Source organism: Mus caroli, unplaced genomic scaffold (assembly GCF_978045245.1).
Source record: "Mus caroli unplaced genomic scaffold, Mus_caroli_1 scaffold_3, whole genome shotgun sequence".
Classification (NCBI taxonomy): domain Eukaryota; kingdom Metazoa; phylum Chordata; class Mammalia; order Rodentia; family Muridae; genus Mus; species Mus caroli.
Window position 1 is genome coordinate 78,330,410 of NW_028227258.1, and position 11,201 is coordinate 78,341,610.

At 49.9% G+C, this 11,201-nt stretch overlaps 1 protein-coding gene across 1 annotated transcript; it reads right to left on the minus strand.

Annotated features, from left to right (window-relative positions):
• Positions 1–472: 472 nt before the first annotated feature.
• Sfrp2 (secreted frizzled related protein 2) lies at positions 473–8,381 on the minus strand. The gene is made up of 3 exons (XM_021158751.2): positions 7,539–8,381; positions 5,161–5,241; positions 473–1,667 (listed from the first exon to the last, which is right to left on the minus strand). The coding sequence occupies exons 1-3, from the start codon at positions 8,038–8,040 to the stop codon at positions 1,363–1,365; spliced, it is 888 nt and encodes a 295-aa protein (XP_021014410.1). The 5' UTR covers positions 8,041–8,381; the 3' UTR covers positions 473–1,362.
• Between the last annotated feature and the right edge of the window lie 2,820 nt (positions 8,382–11,201).

Sequence of the window (11,201 nt, forward strand, 5' to 3'; positions counted from 1 at the left end):
CATTTATGGATGTCTGTCTGTCTCTTTCTTATCCTGTTTTTCAGTGTCCTCTCTCTGTATCCTGGCTTCCAGTGGATGTTCTATAAATCATAGCTTTTTTTTTTTTTTTAAACCTCAGAACTTAAGTACGGAAGGACTTACCACATTCACAACGGCTGCTCTTTTCTCTCTAAGAATCTCCAGCAATACACAGCAGGACTGTGAGGCACAGTTCTGAGTCTCATTGATATGTAACTGAATTGCTGAGATGGGTCAGTGAGAGCCTTCGAAGTCTATGCTGTCTGCAGGAGCAGTGGCCACGAATCTGGCTGAAATGTGGGGTACACACTAATGTATGGGGAGACCAGTCTTAAACCACTGGAGTAGCTGGTAACTTCAACCTGCTGTGGGGAGGACTGGGCCTCCTGAGAAGGAAATGACAGAGCTCCCTCCAAGGTCGTTGGTCAAAGGAGATATGACAGAAGACAAAGAATAGGTACAACAAGATGTAAAGTTTATATACAAAGAATATAATGTTTATCTGAAATATTTACAGTGTCGGTTAAAGCAATATTTTTACAACTTTTCCAGGTCAGCTACTACGTATATTACAGGTAAGCTACAATGATTTAGTTTGCAAAAAAAAAATGATTAAAAAATTGAATTAAAAGATGTTTTAAACAAAGCTTAAAATACTCGTCAATTTATAGACTGTATTCACTTTTTATTTGAGGGCATCATGCAATGAGGAATGGTTACTGTGTGCTTATAAACTGAAGTTCTGTAGCTGGGATGGGAATGCATGCAATGGTCGGAGTTCATGAGGGCATAAAACGAGCAACGAAATGTTTGAAGACTTAGATGCCGAGTCTCACGCTGGAACCGAGGAAGACTTTGAGATAACAGCCAGCTTTATCTCAACTAAGTCCAGGACCCACAAGCTTAGACCACAGAGGGAAAAAAAAAAAAAGAAACAATTCGTCTGACATGGCAACCTAAGTGCACGGTATAAGCCAATAGACTGACCAAAGAGAGAAAATGCCCCTCAGGTCACAGTACTACAGCTATTCAAAACTAACCTTAAAACAAGCTGTTCTAAAACTTCATAAAAATAGTCATGATTTTATTAGTTTGAATATTTGTACAAGATCTGGATGGGCTTTTCGCTTTCCGTGAAAACAGCTATCGGTTCCCAAGGCCACTTAGGGCCTTATAACTCAGGACATGTTAGGGATACACACATGCAGGAGGCAGGGCAAGCGGCTCCAAGCTGGGGCTGCAGCTTTCCGGGACTGTGCTTGGGAAACCGGAAATGAGGTCGCAGAGCGGAAGTGGTCCACAGAGCCCAGGGCCTGGATGGAGAGAAGCCACCCCACTAGGAAACTAGCATTGCAGCTTGCGGATGCTGCGGGAGATGCGCTTGAACTCTCTCTGGCCCTTCTGCCACCGTTTCACGGAGGTGATCACCAGCTCGCCGCCCTGCTTCTGTCCCATGACCAGATAGGGAGCGTTGATGTCGTTCATCTCCTCACAGGTGCACTGCAGGCTGTCTTTGAGCCACAGCACGGATTTCTTCAGGTCCCGTTCGGACACGCCGTTCAGCTTGTAAATGGTCTTGCTCTTCGTCTCCAGGATGATTTTGGTGTCTCTGTTGATGTACGTTATCTCCTTCACTTTGATTTTCAGTGCTGTGAAGACAAGAGGGGCAGGAAGGACATCAGAAAACACGGGCATTGACAGCGGAGAACTGTGGAGGTTGTAAGCTTTGGTGCCTATTCTGCCCTTGATATGTGGTAAAGAGGGGCTTCCTATAACCGAACAGACCATTAGGGTTGTGGGTAGGGGCTTTGGCAGGCAGCTCCATTTCTAAAGTCCCCCAACATTGGCAGAGCCTTTTGTTTCCAACCAGCTATCGTTCTAGAACCTTCTTGTGGGATTGAATTAACTCTTGTCCTCACACTGACCCTTGTCTTGATAAGTTGCTTGGCATGTAGTTCTTGCTACCCCCAGCAAACGACTCCCCTATTGGAGGAGTCTTCATCACGCGGAGAAATGCCTGACTCTTCCGTGATAACGTGAGCCTCCCTGGCGGCAACCGTTCAGCTGGGTTTATTATGTCAGAGAGATTTTTAGGCAAACTCCTGAGGAAATGGTATCATGGTCACTGTTTTCTAAAGACCAGATTACAGGGGAAGGAGTAATGGGTCTTGCAGCTGCTTTTGATTTGGTAAAGTAACAAGGAGAAAAAAAATTCAAGTCTCTTTTTTTTTAAGAGCACAACATGTTTAGCCATAAAAGTGTTTTTCTGAAGACTTCATCCTCACGTGCTCTCCCTTGCCTGGCCAGGACCAAGGCACTTACAGCTCGTGTATGCACACTTTCCAAAATGTGTATGTAGAGTCATCAGAATGTTAAGACCAAAAAGCAAGTTGTTTACTGTAAAAGACACATTTTATAGCCATGAACACTATGCGTTGGGAAACACATAGGCTGGGATTAAATGTCAGGACTCCACACATGCCGGAAAAGGATAGGATTTTCAGGTTAGAGAGGGCCATCCCATTAAAAGCTCATTAGTCCACGAGGATGCAAATCGAGAGAAGTGTCTGTGACGTGTACCAGGCCACCCAGGTAGCGTGTGTCCTATCTCAGTCTCCAAGCCTCCTCCTCCACTCACTACCACTGTGTTCTCTTGAGGCAATGTCAAAGTCCCGTCCTCGTGCTCCAGTGTGTCCCAAGACTCTTGGTGCCACCGACAGCTGTAATAGATGACACGCATGTCTGACTTCCCAACTTTGATGGGGTTTAATGCATTGTTTAAATTAGTAATAGTGGAGAATTTTGTGTGTGTATGTCTTTCTCTTCCTTAAAAAAAAATTCAGACAGGGAACTCAACTGAGCTGGCTTTTGAAACAGCCAAAATAGAAATGAATGGTGTTGCACGGTGGAGCGTGGGTGCTGTGACTTGGTGAGTGACAGTTTTTGTGAGCGACCTGGTGTGGTACTCATCTGAACCATAGAACTGTCTCCTCAGTACTATGGAATATGCCATGTGGAAATGTCACACGACTCTACTAAGGTATAAGAGGTTGCTATAGGGGTGAATTGAACTGGTTATACATTAGCCAAGAGTCTAGTCTCCGACATAGATGGGGCCGGGGCCAGGCTCCACCTGATCAATGAAATATTCTTGATTGCCAAATAGCAGAAGCGTCATCAGTTTGAGCTAGGAGGTGAGTTACCTCTCTTTACCTCTAAAATATAGATCAAAATATAGGGGAGGCGATAAGGATTCCTCCTTAGACTCGAAGCTGAGACAAACACAGGGAGTCAAAGAGCCAAGGAGCCATTCTTGCTCTGGAAGGTGTGACTGAGGATACAGGCAGAGGTGACAGTCACAAGCCCAGTGGCATGTTGTATAACCTGTGCTATGGAGGTATGGAGAAGCTTTGCATTTCTCTGAGTGTGGAGCTAAGGTGGGGAGTGCCGGGCCTGCCAGGATGGTGCAAGTTAAATAAGCTCCATTGCTCAGCCTGCTCCATCTACTGCTCCTCAAAGCACAGAGGCAAAGTGGGCTACTCCTTCATTGTCCCTGTCTCAAAGGAGCAGGGCATCGGAGAGCAAAGATCCTGATGGCTGCGCTGCACAGCTGTACTCACACGGCTTCTTGGGCTCAGAACTTCACATGGCCCTTGGAGAAAGTTTGTGTTCTGTTAGGTAAGCCACAAAGCAAGCAAGTGGTGTGTGTGTGTGTGTGTGTGTGTGTGTGTGTGCTATAGACTCTCAAGACTGAAGACTATCCACTGTGAACACAGCTGGCCCTGAGAGAGATACTATGAGGTCTGGTGTTTGAAGACAGACATGTGAAACCTTATGACCCCCTGTGAGGCTCCTCCTACTTGGCAGTTATTAGTTAAGACTTGGAGTTCTTGTTCTGTCTTTCTCCTTCCTCAACAGCTCCAAGTGTTTCCTTGTGTCAGGGGCACAGTTCAGGAACCAGCCAGGGTTCAACTCAGGACACCTCCTGAAAAGATCTGAAGTCCCTGAGGAGCAGAGACCAGGACTGTTCTAAGTGTTCGAGACCTGACTTGGCCTGAGAGTTCAAGGTAGCAGGTAATGAGGGGATGTGTGTATGTGCGTGTGTGTGTGCGCGCACGTGTGCGCGTCAACAGTGGCACCCGTTTCCTCAGTCTTAAAGATGTGTTGAGTTTATGGAAATGTTGACACTGATCTGTTAGACTCTATGTTGTTTGGTAGACCGGTGACCTCTGCTTACCAGTAACTTCCAGCTTTCGACTGAATAATACCCTTTAGGGGTACAGTCCCCTCTAATACAACCAAGCATGTCTATCCTTGGGGTACGATTAAAGCAACAGTGCTGATGGGTGGGGCATCCATGTGGGATTTTGGCTTTACCCCTTGTTTAGGTAGTTTCCCCCCCACACCTGGGGGTGGAGCTTGTAGACAGCAGTAGGTGCAGGTAATGTTCTTTGCAGAAGTCTCTCCCTCCTCCTCCCATCATCTCCTAAAGGGAGGGACTTACTGTTTATGCTCCTTGAATAACGTCACCTCATCTGTCCTGACACTACGCAATCACGACCGACCTCTTTCACCTCACCTAACTTGGGAAAACACACACTCTCTCTCTCTCTCCCTCAAACTGTGACCAGTGTGTCACTATGGGGCTACAAATCGAGTGAAAATATTTTCATTTGATGCTAGTGCAAGTGTTTCTTTTGTGTCACCTTAAATGCTTGAATCTATTTTGCTGAGGGTCATAGGTGCCTCCCAGTGCCTGGCACACATGCCAAGCAACTGAAAAAGATACATGGCATGGGATTCTGTGTGTTGGCACCAAAACCAAACCAAACCAAATCAAACCAGAACCAAAAAACCCCCAAAAAACCGCCGAAGAGATGAGTAGTTGGCCATTGTGCACTGGTGCCTTGGGAAATTCCCATTTGGTTGTTGTCTAAGGAAACAGTGAGTGTAACTCAGCGTGCGACAGTTACATATGAAGCGATGTAAGAGCCAGTTAGGTGACTTTAGGGACCAGGAGAGGCGATCATGTCTCACCCAGCCTCATCTGGCGACTTCTTACCCATGATGTCTACTTTTAACTTTTCCTGGTGACTGAAACTTGGATGGATGTGACATCTGTTGGCGGTGGCGGCCACTTACCGAAGTCATTTTTACAAAGGGTTTCCATGATGTCGTTGTCGTCCTCATTCTTGGTTTTGCAGGCTTCACACACCTTGGGAGCTGGGGGTGTGAAAAGAGCTTCAGTGAGTTTGCTAAGAAGGGAACAGCAGGTGGCGTCTGTAAACAACTCAAAAGGGCCGAGCCAGGCCAGCTCAGCCATTGTCCTGTGTGACCCCTGCTTCAGCCTCCTCCATAGAAATCGGACCCCTCTGTTCCCTAGCTGCCCTTTCCAACTCTGGTTGGGTGACATCAGAGTGGCCACATGTCTAGCTTTATGAGCACTAGCCCTCAAATAAAAAGGGAGCCGTGGACAGTGGGTGGGTAGGAGTGTGTGGCAAGATGCTCTGGAGAGTCTGTGCTTCTCAGTTCCTCTCCTTCCTCACTCCTCACATGACTCCAGCCATCCATTCCCGGATCTCTAAGAAGACCATACTCGGGAATCCAAACCCCACAGGGGCATGGGAAAACGTATAACCATAAAACACAATGGAAAGATGCTTCTCATCTGCAGGAGTGGAGAAAGCCCCTCCTGCTCAGCAGGGCTCTAGGGATCTCTTGCAGATTTTTTTTCCTCATCTGGGCTGGGAAGGATGGCAGTGTTGTGCTGCGAGGAACCTATAGGGCCTGCTTGTTTGCATCTTGGAAGCACAGCTCAGTCATTCCCACAGCCAGCTCTAACCAGCTCTCCTTCACCTTGTGCTCCCTGCCAAGTCTGCGGTTCAGTTATGATTGATTTCATTATCCCCCCTCTTCCAGCTCCTTGGTACAGGTGCTTGTTGCCTATCCTTGCCTGTGCAAGCAAATAAACCTAGGGACAAGGCGATGTGAGTGAGCAAGAACTTCCTGGTGGGGTGTGTGTGTGTGTGTGTGTGTGTGTGTGTGAGAGAGAGAGAGAGAGAGTGTGTGTGTGTGTGTGTGTGTGCTGTGGGCTTACAGCTATCAGTCTGTCTGGGGCCCTCGTGAAAGAACATACTCTCATGAAGGAAACACTTTCTTTCTCTAATTTATAAATATGCCCAATGATATCATTAAAATTCAAGTGCAATCTTGTAGGTTTTCACTAGTATGAAATTAAATTTTCACAGGGAAAAAGAAAAAAAACCCTTGTGACCCATAAAAGAAAAGTTATCTGATTTTTGAAAATAGCAAGGAGCTAGCTTTGCGGGCGTACAGGCTTATTTTGAAGGAGAAAAGTGAAGGCTGGAGGATCACCCTGTGTACATTTGGGTTGATGGCAGGAAGAAAAACCACAAAGGCAACCCCGACAAAACAACCCCAGCCCTACCCAGCCAGAGAGAGACACTTCCAATCGGGAGGCGCAGCGTGTGTATGAAATGCTACCAACCTGTATTGACTATTCTATTGTATATGTTGGGCAAATGTTTGAAAAATGCCAAACATTTGCAATAAATTAGAAACCTAACCAATAAGATGATTGCAGACTCATGGTGCCTGCCAGGAAAGATTGCTAAACAACTTTGTATTTTCTTTAACTAATGATGTCTGCAGGAAAACAATTAGCGATTGAAAGGGAGATGCGGCTGCAGCCAGAGAGGGGTTAGGAAGCCCCCTTTCTATCTCAGGGGGCCCAAATCAGCTCAAGACACATTGTATACTTTTTCCTTTCAGGAAAAATATCAAGAGTGCATGAGGTTTTCATTGCTTTGATGGTTTTTTGTCTATGAACTTCCCTCTGTTTTCTAAAAACTTGAGGGAACTCTTCTGCATGATTTTTTTCCCCTGCTAATTAAAACCACTCCTAAGATAAAAGCCGATAGTGACAGAGATGAGACCTGTTGATTGCCTTTAGCCTCTCTCCCCCAAACACCTGGGGAGTTAAAACCAATAGTTAGCGCTCCACTCGCTCCCAGATAGTCTTCGTTTTTATCTCCAAACCTACATTGGCGAAGGACAAAAAAAATATCTCAAAAGGTGATCAATGTGTACCGTTTGTTTTTATTCAGTGGAACAAGAACGTGCAGAGAGAGGCTGAGCCGAAGTGTCTGGCCTGGGTGCTCATCACTAGGACCCAATCATGGTAAATGCTTTCAGAAGCTGGGGCGCAGAGCAAGAATCTTAAAAAAAGGCTTGCCACTTTTGTTTGGCTTTCTTAACTACCTAAGAGGAACTGTTAGAACCAAGGAGGAATCTTGGCGCATGAGTGGATATCTCTAACTCTGTATGGCAACAGATTAGGGCAAAGAGAGCTGCCATATCCAAGGTTGGGACCTCCAGCCTGGACAAAGTAGGATGTGGAGTGGTGGCTGCGGGGTGTCCCCCACCCCACCCACCCCACTCCCCAGGTCCTAGCACCTCAGGCTTCTTGGGAGTGGGTGGATCGAAGAGGGAAGGCTTACCTTCCTCTGTGGCCGGCAGGAGGTGGTCGCTACTAGCGAGGGGGATGCAGAGGTCGTTGTCCTGTGGGAAACGGTCGCACTCCAGCATGTCTGGCCAGGGGAAGCCGAAGGCGGACATGACCGGGGCGCAGCGGTCCTTCACCTGCACGCAGAGCGAGTGACACGGCTGGATGGTCTCATCTAGGTCGTCGAGACAGACAGGGGCGAAGAGCGAGCACAGGAACTTCTTGGTGTCCGGGTGGCACTGCTTCATGACCAGCGGAATCCAGGCGCCCGCCTGTTCCAGCACCTCCTTCATGGTCTCGTGGCCCAGCAGGTTGGGCAGCCGCATGTTCTGGTACTCGATGCCGTGGCACAGCTGCAGGTTGGCCGGGATGGGCTTGCAGTTGCTGCGTTTGTAGGAGAAGTCGGGCTGGCCGAAGAGGAAGAGCCCACGCGCCGAGCCCAGGCAGCAGTGCGAGGCGAGGACTAGCAGCAGCAGCGAGGCAGGGCCCCGCGGCATCGTGGACTAGCGACCCCCGGGGGGCGGAGGGAGCCGAGCGGGGGAAGCGAGAGGCGGCCGGAGCTCGAGCTCGTCCGGGACTCGCTCGCTGTGCTCGTGGGGGCTCTGGACAGCGGGCGGCGCGAGCGCGCGAAGCCGGGCGCCGGGAGGTCGGCGCGGGCAAGGCACTGCAAGCCCGCGCGCAGCTCCGGGGGGCTCCGACCCGGGGGAGCAGAGTGAGCAGAGGCTGGGGCCCAGCCAGAGTTTTCTTGGCCTTTTTTATGCAAATCTGGAGGTGGAGGAGGGGGAGCAAGGGAGGAGCCAAACCGGAGTAATCCGAGGAGGCCGGTCACTACTTTCTGGGGCTGGCTGCGTTGAGAATGCCCCTCACGCGCTCGCTGGCAGGAAATTCGGGCTGCGCCCCCACCCCGAGGCAGCAGCCCCTGCGCGCGCGCTCTGGTGATTGCCTTGCAAGCAGACAAACGCGGGCCACCCTGTCCCAGGGAGAGCGAGCGGAGAACGAGGCGGAGGCAGCGAAAGTCGAGGACACGCGTGGAGCCGGGCTAGCTGCCTTGCAGTCGGATCAGGGCTGGAACGCGTTTCACGCCCCGCGTGGCCTGCGCCCGTATTGATGTGCAGCAGCCTTTAAGTCTCAGCACTGCGTCCCTGTCCCCGAGTAACCATAAACCAGCAGTACTAGACTCTTTGTGGCCTGGGCTTTTTCCTCCCGGTTCTCCAGCCCAAGTTGAGCAGACTGGCTTGAGCAATGTGATTCCACTGCCTCACGACGCATTCTGACTTATAAAACGGAATTGCAACCATGCACGGAGTTGCTATTTTGCTGGGGTGTCTATAGGATTTTGTCACTGTGGAGGACTTGTCAGACGCACCACGAATTTGCCTGACATTTCTCCTCTTTGGAGGAGAAACTTTGACCTCTGAAGAGATGTCTATGCTTGAAGGCTGCAGGGCTCTAATACATAGGGGTTCAGGATTATCTCAGTATAGGCCACCAAAGCAATAAATGGGGCTTATGAGTACCAAGGTCAGAAGGTGGGCAGGAACGGGCAGAGACCTCTGTGGTCACAAGAGTTAGTCATGTCCTCAGCATAGTTGGCCCATTCATCCCCTAACAACCAGGGACGCCATCCTGGTCACTGGATTAGTGACCCATCGGGCCATCCTCTGCTATGTAGAACAGGGAACCTAGTGTTAGGGTAAGTGGATTGTAAGGTGCCAGGCCAGGGAAAGGAGTACAGAGAGACAGTTTGGGCGTGCGCAGGGGGTGGGTTAAGGGGGATGTCTCGTCCCCAAACCTTCCCTTGTCTTAAGAGTCAGCCTCTCTTTAAGTGGGACCTTGCAAGTCCTGGGTAGTGACTTCCCCTCTTTGCCCGCCCCCCAAACAATCCTCTTTCAAATGTAAGGTGGACACATTGTTGCTGCTTCCTGGATTTAACAGCTGGGTTGGATGTTTGCTGCCCGATTTACATTTTCCATCCATCCAGACGGTGAGCTCAGGATTTAGGGGGTCAGCACATTTTGTGGTCCCGCAGTTATGAGAGTTTAAGGAGTGACGAGAGGACGATAAAATGCTATTTCCTACCCACTTCTGGCCATAGCCGAAGCAGGTAAACATTCAGAGAGAGCCCGCAATGGGAGTCTTTAAAAGTCCAGCTCCATCTTTCCTGCTCTGCTGAAGACCTGAGTGGAGCCGCTTCCATCCAATTGGCTCTAGACCTTCCCGTGTCTAGCTGAAGCAGCCAGAGGCTTAGACCTTCTCCCCAGGTAAAAACTAGTTTGAAAATAAACCACACAAATACAAAAAAGTTAAACCAAACAGCTACGCAGGCTGAACGCTGAAATGGAATTCTAGTATTCTCAGGTATTCACTACTCGTGGCTCCAAAGTACATCCATGGGGTCACCTCCCGCCTGCCGATCCCCCGAGTGGAAGATCAAAAAGCCCACTGCTAATTCGTCTAGTTTGAGTCACTCGCTTTTGTGTTTCGGAGTGCAGCGGGCTGCTCATGCGCCTGGCGTAGTACCGCGGGCCTAGGCATTGTTTGGGGAGCCTGCGTCTGCCTCGCTCGACACGTGGGGGCGCCCGAAGTCTTAAGGGAGTCTCCAGTAACACCGGGCTCAAGCTCTCGCTCCTGCCCGCTTGCTTGCCCGGGTCATCAGAAACATAGCTTGTTGTCGCAGACAGTTCCAACATCAGTACCACTCGGCCTGGATTCAAGCTCAAGCTCCATCTTCCTCTCCATCTCGAGTCGTGCACCCTCCTTTCGTCCATCATCAGCCAATTGCATGCTTGTGTGACAGGCGTCCGCACAGCAAGCCCGCTGCTGGGGAGCAGGGCAGTAGCCTTCCTCAGAGGGTAGACCACTCACTGTCTGTGTGTGAAGCACAGCTCAGGGACACTCTGTGGTTATCCTCACCGGGTTCCTGTGTGGGTTTATGTAGCCCAGAGGAGAGAACTCCCGGGAAAAGCAAGCCCTTGGAGTGCTTGGGTTAGCCTAGGCTCTTCTGCGCTTCCTGTAGGTTCCCAGGTACACAGGTTTCCTATCAAAAGTCGCAAGCCTTTGCCTCTGAGAGTCCATGTGGAGCCTAGTCTCAATTCCCTGTGAAGGGAAGTTCCTAGTTAGTAAACAGTGCGACTCACAGTGCCAGGCCCTCCTATTCTGCTTAGAGGATGCTTCTCATGGTACCGGATCCTCCCCTCACTGCCACCCCCATCCCAGCGCCCAGCCAACAATGTCCTACTCAAATGCTGCAGTCCCAAAGAGCCTCCACATCTGTCTTTTGGTGGTCCTGCCTTTCCATCTGGTGCTTTCTGTCTTTAAGGTGCATTGAGGAATCTTGAGGGACAAAGAAAGCCACCCTAGTCTCTCTGCTGCTTGGTTAACCCTTTGCTGACTGCTAGATTTCTGGAGAGGCGAGCCCTTTGCTCTCAAGCTAAGATGCTTAGGGTATCTCCAAGGTCTGGAGTTTGCTAATCCCAGTTCTGCCCAGCATCCGAGAAGGTCGCAGGGCAGCCTGGGTGCCCGGAGAGCAAGCTTCCTCCTGCACTCTGGAATGGTGTCCCGAAAGCACACAGAAGCCCAGCAAAGGACTCAAAGCAAGAAAGCCTAGAAGCACAACGTGCATAGGTGGTTTCTTAATTTCTCCGATGATGCAGCTTCG

Coding starts and splice junctions, on each gene's coding strand:
- Sfrp2 (XM_021158751.2), bottom strand. CDS start 8,040: ATGCCGCGGGGCCCTGCCTCGCTGCTGCTGCTAGTCCTCGCCTCGCAC. Junction 5,242..7,538: donor CCTGCCGGCCACAGAGGAAG/GTAAGCCTTCCC, acceptor TCACACCCCCAG/CTCCCAAGGTGTGTGAAGCC. Junction 1,668..5,160: donor CCTTTGTAAAAATGACTTCG/GTAAGTGGCCGC, acceptor TTGTCTTCACAG/CACTGAAAATCAAAGTGAAG.